Genomic DNA, 18,308 nt, shown 5'->3' on the forward strand with positions numbered 1-18,308 from the left:
GCCAGACAAAGTGTTTTCCTTGATGGCCAAAAAGCTCAATTTTAGTCTCATCTGACCAGTGTACCTTCTTCCATATGTTTGAGGAGTCTCCCACATGAACACCAAATGTGTTTGCTTATTTCTTTCTTAAAGCAATGGCTTTTTTTCTGGACACTTCCGTAAAGCCCAGCTCTGTGGAGTGTACGACTTAAAGTGGTCCTATGGACAGATGCTCCAATCTCCGCTGTGGATCTTTGCAGCTCCTTCATCATTATCTTTGGTCTCTTTGTTGCCTCTCTGATTAATGCCCTCCTTGCCTGGTTTGTGAGTTTTGGTGGGCGGCCCTCTCATGGCAGGTTTGTTGTGGTAACATATTCTTTCCATTTCTTAACAATGGATTTAATGGTGTTCCGTGGGATGTTCAAAGTTTCTGATATTTTTTTATAACCCAACCCTGATCTGTCCTTCTCCACAACTCTGTCCCTGACCTGTTTGGAGACCTCCTTGGTCTTCATGTTGCCGCTTGCTTGGTGGTGCCCCTTGCTTAGTGGTGTTGCAGACTCTGGGGCCTTTCAGAACAGGTGTGTGTGTATATTTACTGAGATCATATGACAGATCATGTGACACTTAGATTGCACACAGGGGGACTTTATTTAACTAATTATGTGACTTCTGAAGGTAATTGGTTGCACCAAATCTTATTTAGGAGCTTCATAATGAACGGGGTGAATACTAATGCAGCACCATTTTCCTTTTTTTTTAAAAAACAAGTTATTTTTTTCATTTCACTGTGAAAGGGTGTGTGAAGGGAATTACGTTCCATTTTCGCGCACAAAATCTGGGCCATATTGTACAATCCAGGTGTGCAAAGCTCTTAGACTTAACCAGAAAGACACACAGCTGTAATCGCTGCCAAAGGTGATTCTAACAGGGATTGACTCAGGGGTATGATTACTTTTGTAAATTAGATATTTATGTACAGTTGCAGTCGGAAGTTTACATACACTTAGGTTGGAGTCATTAACTCGTTTTTCAACCACTCCACAAATGTCTTGTTAACAAACTATAGTTTTGGAAAGTCGGTTAGGACATCTACTTTATGTATGACACAAGTCATTTTTCCAACAATTGTTTACAGACAGATTATTTCACTTATAATTCACTCTATCACAATTCCAGTGGGTCAGAAACATACACTAAGTTGACTGTGCCTTTAAACAGCTTGGAATATTCCAGAAATTGATGTCATGGCTTTAGAAGCTTCTGATGGGCTAAATTACATAATTTGAGTCAATTGGAGGTGTACCTGTGGATGTATTTCAAGGCCTACCTTCAAACTCAGTGCCTCTTTGCTTGACATCCTGGGGAAATCAGCCAAGACCTCAGAAAAAAATTGTAGACCTCGACAAGTCTGGTTCATCCTTGGGAGCAATTTCCAAACACCTGAAGGTACCACTTTCATCTGTACAAACAATAGTACGCAAGTATAAACGCCATGGGACCACGCAGCTGTTATACCGCTCAGGAAGGAGACGCGTTCTCTCCTAGAGATGAACATACTTTGGTGCGAAAAGTGTAAATCAATCCCAGAACAGCAGCAAAGGACCTTGTGAAGATGCTGGAGGAAACGGGTACAAAAATATCTATATCCACAGTAAAACGAGTCCTATATCAACATAACCTGAAAGGCCGCTCAGCAAGGAAGAAGCCACTTCTCCTAAACCGCCGTAAAAAAGCCAGACTGCGGTTTGCAACCGCACATGGGGACAAAGATTGTACTTTTTGGAGAAATGTCCTCTGGTCTAATGACAAAAATAAAATTGGCCATAATGACCATTGTTATGTTTGGAGGAAAAAAGGGGGATGCTTGCAAGACGAAGAACACCATCCCAACCGTGAAGCACGGGGGTGGCAGCATCATGTTGTGGGGGTGCTTTGCTGCAGGAGGGCTAATGCAGTTCACAAAATAGATGGCATCATGAGGGTGGAAAATGATGTTGATATACTGAAGCAACATCGAAGTTAAAGCTTGGTCGCAAATGGGTCTTCCAAATGAACAATGACCCCAAGCATACTTCCAAAGTTGTGGCAAAATGGCTTAAGTACAACAAAGTCAAGGTATTGGAGTGTCCATTCACAAAGGCCTGACCTCAATCCTATAGAAAATGTGTGGGCAGAACTGAAAATGCGTGTGCGCGCAAAGAGGCCTACAAACCTGACTCAGTTACCCCAGCTCTGTCAGGAGGAATGGGCCAAACTTATTGTGGGAAGCTTGTAGAAGGCTATCCGAAACGTTTGACCCAAATTAAAAAATGTAAAGGCAATACACTCAATTCGTATTTGGTAGCATGTAAACTTCTGACCCACTGGGAATGTGATGAAAGAAATCAAATCTGAAATAAATCACTCTCTCCACAATTATTCTGACATTTCACATTCTTATAATAAAGTGGTGATCCTAAATGACCTAAAACAGGACATTTTTACTAGGATTAAATTTCAGGAATTGTGAAAACTGAGTTTAAATGTATTTGGTTAAGGTGTATGTAAACTTCAGACTTCAACTGTATTTCATTATGGGGTATTGTATGTAGGAAGGTGAGGAAAAATCTATTTAATCCATTTTGAATTGAAGCTTTCAGACAACAAAATGTGGGAAAAGACAGGGGACATAAATACTTTCTGCAGGCACATATGAAAGTTGTCATAGTTGATGCATTTTGTAATACATTGACATATTGAAAACAATTTACGTATCTTCAGATTAGATGTTCAGGTTTCATTTATTTGATTTTTTATTTAACTAGGCAAGTCAGTCATGAACAAATTGTTATTTACAATGACGTCTACCAAAAGGCAAAAGACCTCCTGTGGGGATGGGGGCTGGTAGTTCAGGCCTCCTGTGGGGATGGGGGCTGGGATTATAATATATCTATCATATAAATATAAGACAAAACACACATCACGACAAGAGAGACAACACTACATAAAGAGAGACCTAAGACAACAACATAGCAAGGCAGCAGCACATGACAACACAACATGACAACAACATGGTAGCAAAACAACATGGTAGAAGCACAAAACATGGTACAAACATTATTGGGCACAGACAACAGCACAAAGGGTAGGAGACACCAATACATCCCGCAAAGCAGCCACAACCGTCAGTAAGAGTGTCCATGATTGAGTCTTTGAATAAAGAGATTGAGGTAACCTGTCCAGTTTGAGTGTATGGGGGAGGGGGGAGTGAAGCCTAAGAGGGTTTTATGATTAAGCATCAACCAGCGGGTCTTGCGACGGGTATACAGATATGACCAGTTTACAGAGGAGTATAATAATAATATAATAATAGTATAATAATAATAAGTATAAGTATAAGTAATAATTTTGCACGCCCAATTTTTCAGTTTTTGATTTGTTAAAAAAGTTTGAAATATCCAATAAATGTCATTCCACTTCATGATTGTGTCCCACTTGTTGTTGATTCTTCACAAAAAAATACAGTTTTATATCTTTATGTTTGAAGCCTGAAATGTGGCAAAAGGTCGCAAAGTTCAAGGGGGCCGAATACTTTCGCAAGGCACTGTAAATGGATGAGAGAGCTTCCTACTGCCGGAGCTATATTGTTGTTATAAATTGAGAAGATCTTGGGGCCTAGGATTGAGCCTAGGGGTACTCCCTTGGTGACAGGCAGTGGCTGAGACAGCAGATTTTCTGACTTTATACACTGCAGTCTTTGAGAGAGGTAGTTAGCAAACCATGCCAAAGACCCAGAGACACCAATACTCCTTAGCCAGCCCACAAGAATGGAATGGTCTACTGTATCAAAAGCTTTGGCCAGGTCAATAAAATAGCAGCATAACATTGCTTAGAATCAAGGGCAATGGTGACGTCACTGAGGACCTTTAAGGTTGCAGTGACACATCCATGACGTGAGCGGAAACCAGATTGCATACCAGAGAGAATACTATAGACATCAAGAAAGCCAGTCAGTTTATTGACAAGTTTTTCCAACACTTTGATAAACAGGGCAAAATAGAAATAGGCCTATAACAGTTAGGATCAGCTTGATCTCCCCCTTTAAATAAAGGACGAACCGTGTCTGCCTTCCAAGCAATGGGAACCTCCCCAGAAAGGAGAGACAGGTTAAAACGGTCAGAGATAGGCTTGGCGATGATAGGGGAAGCAACCTTAAAGAAGAAAGGGTCTAAACCATCTGACCCAGATGTTTTTTGGGGTCAAGTTTCAGGTGCTCCTCTAGCACCTGGGACACAGTGACTGCCTGCAGGGAGAAACTTTGTAGCGGGGCAGGGAAAAAAAGGAAGAAGCATTGGGGATAGTCACATTAGAAAGGGTGGGAGATGAGGAAATGTTGGACGGGCAAGGAGGCATGACTGAGTCAAATAGGAATCCTGATTTAATGAAGTGGTGATTAAAGAGCTCAGTCATGTGCTTCTTGTCAGTAAAAACCACATCATCAACATTAAGGGACATGGGCAGCTGTGAGGAGGAGGCTTTATTCTCCAGGTCTTTAACCGTTTTCCAGAACTTCTTGGGGTTAGACCCACAGAGAGAGAACTGCTATTTAAAGTAACTAACTTTGGCCTTCCGGATAGCCTGAGTGCGCTTATTTCTAATTTGCCTGAACGAGAGCCAGTCAGCCTGAGTATGCACGTGCCGAGCCTTTTGCCAAATGCAATTCTTGAGGTGGATTAACTCTGCAAGATCACGGTCGAACCAGGGGCTGAACCTGTTTTTAATTCAAATGTTCTTTAAAGGGGTGTGTTTAACAATACAACTGAAAATATATAAAAAATAAGGTTCAGGCCTCCTGGGTGGTTAGGGGCTGCAGCGCCAGCTGTGCTACCAGAGACTCTGAGTTCACGCCCAGGCTCTGTCGTAACCGGCCACAACCGGGAGGTCCGTGGGGTGACGCACAATTGGCCTAGCGTCGTCCGGGTTAGGGAGGGTTTGGCCGGTAGGGAAATCCTTGTCGCACCAGCGACTCCTGTGGTGGGCCGGGCGCAGTGCGTGCTAACCAAGGTGCACAGTGTTTCCTCCGACACATTGGTGCGGCTGGCTTCCGGGTTGGATGGCGCTGTGTTAAGAAGCAGTGCGGCTTGGTTGGGTTGTGTATCGGAGGACGCATGACTTTCAACCTTCGTCTCTCCCGAGCCCGTACGGGAGTTGTAGCGATGAGACAAGATAGTAGCTACTAAAAACAATTGGATACCACGAAATTGGGGAGAAAAAGGGGGTAAAATTCACACAAAAAAAAAACCACACAAAAAAAGAAGGTTCAAGTGTCTTCGACAGAGGGGATCAAGCTGATTCTATACCATTTTACAGTTCATGAAGGAAGGCTTGCTCATTAAAGTTTTTTTTTTATCAAGTCTCTATGACAAATCAGGACAGGTCGTTTCACTGAGCAGCCATTACGAACACAGAAAACACAAGACTGATACCTATCATGATTATTTGTGAAGATAACATCAAGAAGAGTAGCCTTTTCTTGGTGTTTGGATTCATACCTTGTGGGATTGGCAATAATCTGAGAAAGGGAGTCCCATTGCTTTAGGACTTGGTCAGGTGGTTTAAGCATGTCCCAGTTTAGGTCACCTAGCAGGACACATTGAGACCTGGTGTAGGGGGCCAGGAGAGAGCTTAGGGCAGTAGGGTACAGGCCGGTGCTGATGGAGGACGATAACACCCAGCAACAGTCAACAAAGAGCTTTTTGAAAGTGTAATACTTAAAACCAGCAAATCAAATTGTTTGGGAACAGACTTGTTGGAGACAACCGAGCACTGAAGGTGATCCTTGGTAAAGATTGCCACTCCCCCACCTTTAGAAGCTCTGTCTTGCCGAAAAAGGTTATAATCAGAAAGGTTAACATCAGTATTCAAAACAGTCTTCCTTAACCACATCTCAGTAATGACCAACACATCTGGATTGGAGCTGTGAACCTACACTTTCAATTGATCCATTTTAGATAATAAGCTTCTAGTGTTAACGTGCAGAAAACCCAGGCTTTTACGAGAGCAAAAATCAGTGAAGCAGATATCAGAGCAGAAGTCAGAATTGGGGCTAACAACAGTAGATGGGCCAGGGTGTACATGCACATTTCCAGATATCATCAACAGTAATACAATCAAGGCACGGCAGAGAACAGGTAGAGCTCTGCAGTGCTGATTTATGACATCTGAATGTGTATCAGATGGCAACAAGATCATACTGTACAGCAATTTCATCAGGTAACATCAATACAAAGCCGGCGAGCTGTGTTTAGAATAGGATGGGAGGCAGGCCAGGGCAGACGGTGAACAGATCGCCAGATGGAATCCAAGCAGCAGTGCAGCAGGTAATGAGAGTAGGTGTCAAACCCACTTGGGAGAAGCTTTTATTTCTGATTTCTTGTAGAAAATGCCAGTGGATGGTCTTTGAACAGCAGGAGGGGGCTTCAAGTTCTCTGGATCTTGGTGGCGTAGCCTGCCATTTGTTGGGCTCGAAGGCTTTGACACCTCTCGCTTCAGTGCTAACTGAAGTTGTAACTCTTTGTCCTAGCAAAGCTTGGTAGCCTGAGCATTCTGTCCTTATTAAGTAAAATATATCATTGTAATTGGCTTTTGAAAGTAAAAAAATTGCTTCAGACTAAGCATTACTCACACAGCTCCAGATTGGATGGTGTTTTCAGGTCTCTGCTTATTTGCCAGATCATTTGATGTACAGCTTGGGAATAATTATCCTTGCGTGCAGGAAGCATTCCAGGTAATTCCAAGTAAATTCCATCCAAAAAAATCAGGTTGTAGGTTTGGAGTTTTGATTTTGAGTGAAGGTTATGTTGCTTAGGGTAGCATCCTGTATACGTCCCTGCCAAAAAATCTAAGTTTGTCTAACTCTAAATCGATCTATTTTTTAAAACATGCTGAACAATGTGGGAGCTCATCTGCTCATGACCTCTCTCTCTCTCTCAGGTAACACTTTACTTGACACTAAGTGTCATAACATGGTCATAACACTGCCATGACCCGTATTTACAACTGTTGTGACATATATTGTGTTTATTTATGGCTGATTATGACACCTACATAAGTGTCAAAACCAACGTTTATTCAAATATTTTTCCCCCGCGAAGTTTCCATTCGTTTGAAAGTTTGTTTCTTAAATCCTTAGCTGTAATTATTTCCAGTCATTTTATTTCATTATATTTTAAATAACTTTCATGAAGCATTATGACCAACCTGTGTCACTTTACTTGGACTAAGAAAATACACTTTATGACACTGTCAGGACCATCATAATCATATAAGACAGATAGGCCTATCATTTACATGTCCTTATATCAGTCACCAGTCAAAAAGAGGGTGTCTTGTCCTGCTCCTGAAATCTGCTCCTGCATTCATCCCAGTCAACAGCAACAGAGCATTTGGGTAGGTACAATTACAATGATCATTGAATATGGTCAATAAAATAAAATATAACAATCATAATGTTGACCCGTAAGCTATGAGGTAAAGGAACCTTTTGCCTTGTGTGGTGGGTTTTGACCCTCTTATGTAGGTCCTAACCAGCCATAAAATAATGCAATATATGCCACCGATCTAAATATATGTGTGCATGACAGTGTTATGACCATATTATGACAAGTTATGTCAGCTGTTTATGACATGACATGGTGTCATACCATGTTATGACACTGGGTGTCAAGTGTTATCGATGTTCATATGGGTAGACCTGTGTTCAGCTTTCATAATAGGAATGGCTCAGATATATACCTCTTCAATGAAAGCCACCGAATAACAGCACTGTGATGAGTATTGGATGGGACAATTATAATTTTTCAATGAGCAGATACGATAACCACATTTATTTGTTTAGCCCTTTTTCCTCCCCAATTTTGTTGTATCCAATTGGTAGTTACAGTCTTGTCCCATCGCTGCAACTTCCTTACGGACTCGGGAGAGGCGAAGGTCGAGAGCCATGCGTCCTCCGAAACACGACCATGCCAAGCCGCACTGCTTCTTGACACACTGTTTGCATAACCCTTAAGCCAGCTGCAGTTGTACCGTACAAGTTGCGACCGTGTCAGCATACATGCGCCCGACCCGCCACATGAGTCGCTATAGCGCGATGGGACAAGGACATCACGGCCGGGCAAACCCTCCCCTAACCCGGACTACACTGGGCCAATTGTGCGCCGCCTCGTGTCTCACTGTCGCAGCCGGCTGCGGTGCAGTGCCTTACCGCTGCGCCACTCAGGTCGGTTAACCAGTTTAAAAGTGGATCTGAGCAAAGCACATCATTATCTCACAGTTACTTTGTAAATATCCACAAACTGTGCCCTGTTCATGTTCACTGTGACGATTGTTAATTAAAATTCACTGACTTTGATGAGATAAGCCAATCTAAATATACAATCTAAATATACTACACGTCTTAATCCTCAGAAAAGTGGCAAAACAGAACAAAGTTCAGATGTGCACAGAATGCTCTAATGAAACAATGATTGACTGAGTATGTTATTTTGCTTCAACCATTCTTGGCTACATAGCTTTTTAAAAGTCATAACTCGTAACAGAGCAACCTGATTGATTCATTAATTAATTCTAGCTGTTTATACCTTGGTGTTGTTGAATACTCATTTCTGATTGGCTTGAAGGGCATTCTAGAGCGTGCATTATTGGGCCGGAAAACCATGCCAATATATCCTCCCAACATAGGCTTCGAGGGCATTATCACTTTCATACAACATGTTACCAACCTATTCAACTAATGATCGATATATTTTCATCAGCGTTATTTTGATGAATTTATTCATACCATCTCATCCTTCCACGGGATATAGTCCAAACACACATATAGGGTTGCTACTCAAGCCAGCTGGTCGTTCTTTCTATTGGTTCGGTTGGCGGAGAGTGGACCCAGTCGCTAAGTCTTTTTGTTCTTTATCTATGGACACGACCCGGTCGTTTGTTCTAAATGTGTTGCTGCCATGATGTTTGGCAACATTATTATCCCTTGCTTGCTAGCTAGCAAGGTTCATACAAATTTCCACTATTGAAAATCAACTGCTAGTTTAAAAGAAATGGGAGATAATGTCTAGATGCTTTTTACAGTGGAGATAAAAGTTGTAAAAATTGTCTGGCTGTGCTGTTGAAACAGTGGTTGCGCAGTCATAGCTTTAGCCGATGGTAGATTGCGTATTATAAACTGGGTGGTTCGAGCCCTGAATGCTGATTGGCTGACAGCCTTGGTACATCAGACCTTATACCACAGGTATGACAAAACATGTATTTTTACTGCTCTAATTACGTTGGTAACCAGTTTATAATAGCAATAAGGCTCCTCAGGGATTTGTGATGTAGGCCAATATACCACAGCTAAGTGCTGTGTCCAGGCACTCCACTTTGCATCGTACGTGAAAGCAGCTCTTAGCCATGGTATATTGGCCATATACCATACCTCCTCGGGCCTTATTGCTTAAATAGGCACTGGCTGGAATGCGGTTTTAACCAATCAGCGTCAAGGATTAGACCCACCCGTTGTATAATTCCTATAATGTATGGTATAATTAAATGAAAAGGGATCATAGCTTTCACCTGGTCAGTCTGTCATTGAAAGAGCAGGTGTTCTTAATGTGTTGTATACATATCTAATATGATTGAGCATACAATACAATTACATTGTGATGAAACCTCTGTGAAACAACATGTACTGCTGCAAAAATAAACAAACGTCATTTTATCGTCAAAATCATTGAAATATTTATTTAACTGAAAGACTTATGCCAACTCAGTTAAGACATTTAATCTTTAAAAACATGTCAGGGTCATCCTTGCAAAAAAAAAAAAAAAATGTGTAGAAAGTGCTTTTAATGATTTGTTTTTAACTAAAACATTCTTAGCCTTGAACTTTAACCTTAAATCATATATGATTCCCCACAGATAAGGTTTCACGCTCCCCCAAATCTGTTCTTCCACCTTGAGTTGCTCCAACATGTATTCCTTTAAAGGGTTTCTGTAAAATGATTTTTTCCCCATGAACTTTTTCATAATTTCCCCTCGGTGACATCAATATAGGAGCCCTGATTGATCTCTCAATGCAAAAATATGACGGACTAAACTTTCTATTTACAATTCTGGTGACCATCTACAACCTGTTGTTTTAGATACAAGTGTGACATGCCAGCACAGACATATTCATTATCATCATTCCCACCAGAGGTGTTTGTACCATCCTCCTCACACACACATCATTTCTCCAAAATTGCTTTTGATCCTTTCAGAGCTCTTATTTGTCTGTGTGCAGTTATTGAGAGGACAGTCTGAATCCTTACATTCCTCCCCTTTATGTCCTTCAAACAACGCAACGACTTCAGCTCTGTCTACGTCATGCAAGTGAGTAGTACTGAATGGTACCTCATTCCCCTCAGCTCCATGGCCTCATCCAGTGCCCCCACAACATATAGGGCATCGTGTCGCTCTGCGCGCACACACACACATACACACACGCGCAAATACAAACACTTCAGACAATGTACGTTGACCTCGCCAGTGAATCCTAGGTCTTTTAATTAATATAGATCTATATTTGATATACTTGATGTGATACTATTCACTCAAGGTAATACAATGCTTTGTTTTATATTAGCAAATATTCAAGATTAAAACATTCTTGAATGTCTTCTCTCATATACTTCTAAAGAGAACAAAATAAATTAAATCCGTTTTGTACATACTTACATGATATGAAATAACGTGTTTTCCTTTCATTTATGTATAATGATATTGAACTTAACAGAGTAAAAGATTGCTGTAGTTAAAATAATCACACTGGTTCCCCTTGTAGTCGGGACAGTTGTTACAGAAAAATAAATGTTCGCGTAGAATTAAAAACTTGGTTGAAAAAATGAACCAACAAACATAAAACAACATATTGTACTTCATATTGTAAAGTTCAAGAACAACATTGATATGTCCTGTATCAAAACATATCTGTATGTGTAATGATTGATAATAAAAAAGGTCAACATAAAATACCATTTGCCACAGTTTGTAAATATTCTTAAAAAAATACCCTAACCTCTTAGAGGGCAGATTAAAAAAACAAGCGACTTCAGCAATACTCAACATGAAAATATATACACACTTACTTCAAAAGCAATAACCAAAAAAGCAAGAATGTGAACTACACTGGGACTCTCCTCTCTCATCATCTACACATGGAGCTCCTCCCATTCCAATCCAACACTTCACTAACCCGTCACCTGCTCTTCCAATTTTAGGTGTTTTTGTTTTTGAACTAGCAACAACATCACACAATCAGCGAGCGCCTGGGTCTAGGCACTCACGTCCTCTTCTCATCTCTCTCCCTGCTCTTGTCAGAGACCAGAGGTCCTGTTGCATTGCAGTATGTACATAAAGCACTGTCTGTCCATACAAGGCCTTGTACTATGGTCTAGTGGGTCTACAGATGGCAGGCTACAGGCTACATGTTATAGGCCACATATATGGGGTCCAGCTGGTCAGCCAGGAAGCCATCCCGGAGGTGCATTCTCTGCTTCTCTCCCCGAGAGTTGATGGGGATGACCCCGATGTCCACCACCACCACCACTCCCACGATCAGGTAGTGTTCCTCCAGAACCACGTTGGTCACCAGGGGCACCAGGTCCAGGGCCTCCTGCTCCGAACCATCCAACTCCACCACCACCACCAGGAGGTTGGTCCATGTGAACACCGCACTGAAACAACAGAGTACTTAGTCAACATGATACTGAAACAACAGAGTACTTAGTCAACATGATACTGAAACAGAGTACTTAGTCAACATGATACTGAAACAGAGTACTTAGTCAACACCACACTGAAACAACATACATACAACAGTCAACATCAAACAAACATACAGTACTTAGTCAACACTACACTGAACAAAAAATAAAGTACTTAGTCAACACCACAGTGAAACAACAACATACAGTACTTAGTCAACACCACACGGAAACAACAACAACATACAGTACTTAGTCAACACCACAGTGAAACAACAACATACAGTACTTAGTCAACACCACACTGAAACAACAACAACATACAGTACTTAGTCAACACCACACTGAAACAACAACAACATACAGTACTTAGTCAACACCACACTGAAACAACAACAACATACAGTACTTAGTCAACACCACACTGAAACAACAACATACAGTACTTAGTCAACACCACACTGAAACAACATACAGTACTTAGTCAACACCACACTGAAACAACAACATACAGTACTTAGTCAACACCACACTGAAACAACAACAACATACAGTACTTAGTCAACACCACAGTGAAACAACAACAACATACAGTACTTAGTCAACACCACAGTGAAACAACAACAACATACAGTACTTAGTCAACACCACACTGAAACAACAACAACATACAGTACTTAGTCAACACCACAGTGAAACAACAACATACAGTACTTAGTCAACACCACAGTGAAACAACAACAACATACAGTACTTAGTCAACACCACACTGAAACAACAACAACATACAGTACTTAGTCAACACCACACTGAAACAACAACATACAGTACTTAGTCAACACCACAGTGAAACAACAACAACATACAGTACTTAGTCAACACCACACTGAAACAACAACAACATACAGTACTTAGTCAACACCACAGTGAAACAACAACATACAGTACTTAGTCAACACCACAGTGAAACAACAACATACAGTACTTAGTCAACACCACAGTGAAACAACAACAACATACAGTACTTAGTCAACACCACACTGAAACAACAACAACATACAGTACTTAGTCAACACCACACTGAAACAACAACATACAGTACTTAGTCAACACCACAGTGAAACAACAACAACATACAGTACTTAGTCAACACCACACTGAAACAACAACAACATACAGTACTTAGTCAACACCACAGTGAAACAACAACATACAGTACTTAGTCAACACCACAGTGAAACAACAACATACAGTACTTAGTCAACACCACACTGAAACAACAACAACATACAGTACTTAGTCAACACCACACTGAAACAACAACATACAGTACTTAGTCAACACCACACTGAAACAACATACAGTACTTAGTCAACACCACACTGAAACAACAACATACAGTACTTAGTCAACACCACACTGAAACAACAACAACATACAGTACTTAGTCAACACCACAGTGAAACAACAACAACATACAGTACTTAGTCAACACCACACTGAAACCACAACAACATACAGTACTTAGTCAACACCACACTGAAACAACAACAAAATACAGTACTTAGTCAACACCACAGTGAAACAACAACATACAGTACTTAGTCAACACCACACTGAAACAACAACAACATACAGTACTTAGTCAACACCACACTGAAACAACAACAACATACAGTACTTAGTCAACACCACACTGAAACAACAACAACATACAGTACTTAGTCAACACCACACTGAAACAACAACATACAGTACTTAGTCAACACCACAGTGAAACAACAACATACAGTACTTAGTCAACACCACACTGAAACAACAACATACAGTACTTAGTCAACACCACACTGAAACAGCATACAGTACAGTAAGTACTTAGCTAGCTACTCACTCTGACATTTCAACAAACACATTCAGTACAGTACTTAGTTTATCTATGGCATTTTAATTGGTCAACATTAACAATTTGAAATTGGACAAAATCAGCATGATATTTGAACAGAAATGACATTTGTTTAGATAGAATGCCCATAAAGTGGTGAGCTACGCCATCCACCCACCAGAACTACAAATCCTCAAGCCATTTTTCATGGTGCTGAAACCCGGGATACAGGCAATACACTAATTATAATACATTCGGAAAGTATTCATACCCCTGGACTTTTTCCACATTCTGTTACGTTACAACCTTATTCTAAAATTGTTTAAATAGTCCTCCCCCTCAATCTACACACAATAACCCATAATGACAAAACAAAAAATGTTTTTTAGACAAAAAATAAAAACAGAAATCTCACATTTACATAAGTATTCAGACCCTTTACTCAGTACTTTGTTAAAGCACCTTTGTCAGATATTACAGCCTCGAGTCTTTTTGGGTATCACACTACAAGCTTGGCACACCTGTATTTGGGGAGGTTCTCTCATTCTTCTCTGCAGATTCTCTCAAACTCTGTCAGGTTGGATGTGGAGTGTCGCAGCACAATTATTTTCAGGTCTCTCCAGAGATGTTCGATTGGGTTCAAGTCCGGGCTCTGGCTGAGCCACAAGGACATTCAGAGACTTTTCCTGATGCCACTCCTGCATTGTCTTGGCTGTGTGCTTAGTGTCGTTGTTCTGTTGGAAGGTGAACCTTCGCCCTAGTCTGAGGTCCTGAGTGCTCTGGCGCAGGATTTCATCAAGGACCTTTCTGTACTTTGCTCCGTTCATCTTTCCCTCGATCCTGACTAGTCGCCCAGTCCATGCAGCTTAAAAACATCCCCACAGCATGATGCTGCCACCACCATGCTTCACCGTAGGGATGGTATTGGCCAGGTGATGAGTGGTGCCTGGTTTCCTCCAGATGTGACGCTTGGCATTCAGGACAAAGAGTTCAATCTTGGTTTCATCAGACCAGAGAATCTTATTTCTCATGGACGGAGAGTCCTTTAGGTGCCTTTTGGCAAACTCCAAGTGGGCTGTCAGGTGCCTTTTACTGAGGAGTGGCTTCCATCTGGCCACTATACCATAAAGGCATGCGCTGTCAACTGTGGGACATTATATAGACAGGCGTGTGCCTTTCCAAATCATGTCCAATCAATGAATTTACCAGAGGTGGACTCCAATCAAGTTGTAGAAACATCTGAAGGATGATCAATGGAAACAGGATGCACCAGAGCTCAATTTCAATTCTCATAGCAAAGGGTCTGAATACTTATGTAAATAAGGTATTTGTTTTTGCTTTGTCATTATGGGGTATTGTGTGTAGATTGATGAGGAAAATGTTTTATTTAATCCATTTTAGAATAAGGTTGTAATGTAACAAAATGTGTCAAATACTTTCTGAATTAACTGTATGTAGCCTTATGAAATGAGTTACAGTTCTCACCATTCTGTGATGCTCTTGTGTGTCCTGATGACGGAGGTCTCAATGTCGATGGGGTGGTACCTCATTCCCCTCAGCTCCATGGCCTCATCCAGTGCCCCCACAACATACAGGGCATCGTGTCGCTCTGGGCGCACACACACACACACGCAATTACAAACACTTCAGACAATGTATGTTGACCTCGCCAGTAAAACAGAGAAAGTATGCAGTAATAAGTACATTTGGTAGTGATGGGAACAGTTAACGTACCCCCACTGGCGTCGGTCAGTTCGGTCCTCCTGAGGAAGCCCAGGTATCCGGTGCGGGCCCAGATTGTCTGTGTGTCTCCAAAGCTCAGACGGGAATTAAAGTGATCTGACTGCAGGGCCTCGTCTCCATACACCGTGAAGTAGCCGCTGGCATTGTGTCCACTGCACACCCAGATCTGTGAACAGGACAACAATTCAATATTTTTTTCCATTGAGGACAACTTTTGAAACAAGTGTTTTAATGTGCTATCCTCTGGGGTCCAATACACGTCTAGTTTTATTATTTTTACCCAAATCAATTCAGCACAACTCTGCTCTGGACTTCTATTGTAGTGCATTTGGCCACAGACCAATTCAGCGTGAACTGTGTACTTTTTGACCAATTACATAACACTTACTGAACTTAGCATTAGACTGGATAGACCGAAGAAATTAATGTGTCTGGAAGTTACGTGGACTGGCTCTTTCAGTACACAGAGAGAGACTATTGTAGTTTAGTCTAATGAGAGAGTACACATCCAATGAGGCATGACACTTAAAGGACAGAGAGAGACTGATTTGTAGCCTGATGTATTGTAGTTTGTATGGATTCTAATGAGAGCGTGGTTATGTCTGAACCGACCTCTCCAAGGTGCGAGTCTCCCAGTGGTCCCTTGGTCTCCGGGTTGGCGATGATAATTCGAACCCCAGGTAGAATCTGATGGCAATAAGGATGAGACAATTAGTGATTTCATCTCTCCACTACTCTCTCCCTTTCACTCCTCTCTATTTCTCTCCCTTCAGCGAGGCCCTTTATATAACTCATTTACCACCGAGCCCTGAGTAGAGTGGACTGAAATGGCCCACTCGCTCTCTCCCAGTATGTGGCCCTAATTCCCTTAATAGTGCCTATGGCTCTGGTCAAAAGTAGTGCACTATATAGTGCCATTTGGAACGCAGACAGAAATAAAAGCCTTATTATTGAGTGACAGACTGATCTTGATCTCCTGGCTGGTCCCTTTGAAACACAGAGCAGAACGCTGTCTGACCCGGAGCACAATTAACTCTTACCTAGGGCGGTCACGAAATTTTGTCAACCAGTGATTGTTAAGCAAATGACTGCCGGTCTCACGGTAATTGACCGTTAATGAATTAACAAACACATTTAGCATCTCCTGGCATCCACGCATGCCTCTGATGCAGACCTTTGGAACATTTACATTTATTAGACAAAAAGTCGAATAAATCCATGTAATACAGCCTACACCTTTACAATAAATCCATGTAATATAGCCTACACCTTCACAATAAATCCATGTAATACAGCCTACACCTTCACAATAAATCCATGTAATACAGCCTACACCTTCACAATAAATCCATGTAATACAGCCTACACCTTCACAATAAATCCATGTAATACAGCCTACACCTTCACAATAAATCCATGTAATATAGCCTACACCTTCACAATAAATCCATGTAATACAGCCTACACCTTCACAATAAATCCATGTAATACAGCCTACACCTTCACAATAAATCCATGTAATACAGCCTACACCTTCACAATAAATCCATGTAATATAGCCTACACCTTCACAATAAATCCATGTAATATAGCCTACACCTTCACAATAAATCCATGTAATATAGCCTACACCTTCACAATAAATCCATGTAATATAGCCTACACCTTCACAATAAATCCATGTAATACAGCCTACACCTTCACAATAAATCCATGTAATACAGCCTACACCTTCACAATAAATCCATGTAATACAGCCTACACCTTCACAATAAATCCATGTAATATAGCCTACACCTTCACAATAAATCCATGTAATACAGCCTACACCTTCACAATAAATCCATGTAATACAGCCTACACCTTCACAATAAATCCATGTAATACAGCCTACACCTTCACAATAAATCCATGTAATACAGCCTACACCTTCACAATAAATCCATGTAATACAGCCTACACCTTCACAATAAATCCATGTAATACAGCCTACACCTTCACAATAAATCCATGTAATACAGCCTACACCTTCACAATAAATCCATGTAATATAGCCTACACCTTCACAATAAATCCATTATTTACTTTAGACAGGTCTAAAGAAACATGATATGAAGAAAATGTAGTCAATTTCAGAAGAACAGAATAGCACACTCCGGATGAGTAGTAACAGACATCTCAACATCAACTGTTCAGAGGAGACTGCATGAATCAGGCCTTCATGAGTCAAATTGCTGCAAAGAAACCACTTCTAAAGGACACCAATAAGAAGAAGACACTTGCTTGGGTCAAGAAACACGAGCAATGGACATTAGACCAGTGGAAATCTGTCCTTTGGTCTGATGATTCCAAATGTGAGATTTTTGGTTCCAACCGCTGTGTCTTTGTGAAACGCAGAGTAGGTGAACGGATGATCTCATGTGTGGTTCCCACCGTGAAGCATGGAGGAGGAGGTGTGATGGTTCTTTGCTGGTGACACTGTCAGTGATTTATTTAGAATTCAAGGCAAACTTAACCAGCATGGCTACCACAGTATTCTGCAGTGATATGCCATCCCATCTGGTTTGCGCTTAGTGGGACTATCATTTGTTTTTCAACACGACAATTACCTAAAACACACCTCCAGGCTGTGTAAGGGCTATTTGACCAAGAAGGAGAGTGATGGAGTGCTGCATCATATGACTTGGCTTCCACAATCACCTGACCTCAACCCAATTGAGATGGTTTGGGATGAATTGGACCAGAGTGAAGGATTTTACATTTTTTTAACTAGGCAAGTCAGTTAAGAACAAATTCTTATTTACAAGGACGGCCTACCCCTGGCCAAACCCTAACTCGAATGACGCTGGGCCAATTGTGCGCCGCCCTATGGGAGTCCCAATCACGGCCGGTTGTGATACAGCCTGGAATCTAACCAGCACTGAGATGCAGTG

The 18,308-nt window shown here is 41.2% G+C and overlaps 1 protein-coding gene across 32 annotated transcripts in view; it reads right to left on the reverse strand.

Moving 5' to 3' along the window:
• Window positions 1-9,719: 9,719 nt before the first annotated feature.
• Window positions 9,720-18,308, reverse strand: part of LOC110508187 (disco-interacting protein 2 homolog C) — a 254,241-nt gene continuing 245,652 nt past the window's right edge. For all 32 annotated transcript variants that reach the window (XM_090224799.1, XM_090224813.1, XM_090224804.1 and 29 more), the window contains 4 exons: window positions 15,988-16,062; window positions 15,367-15,541; window positions 15,118-15,241; window positions 9,720-11,720 (listed from right to left, as the gene is read on the reverse strand). In XM_090224799.1, coding sequence (XP_090080925.1) covers window positions 11,468-11,720; window positions 15,118-15,241; window positions 15,367-15,541; window positions 15,988-16,062 — 627 coding nt within the window. In that variant the 3' untranslated portion in view covers window positions 9,720-11,467. The remainder of the gene's footprint in view (window positions 11,721-15,117; window positions 15,242-15,366; window positions 15,542-15,987; window positions 16,063-18,308) is intronic.

This window comes from Oncorhynchus mykiss, chromosome 28, assembly GCF_057628025.1.
Source record: "Oncorhynchus mykiss isolate SJ-2025 chromosome 28, ASM5762802v1, whole genome shotgun sequence".
Taxonomy (NCBI): Eukaryota; Metazoa; Chordata; class Actinopteri; order Salmoniformes; family Salmonidae; genus Oncorhynchus; species Oncorhynchus mykiss.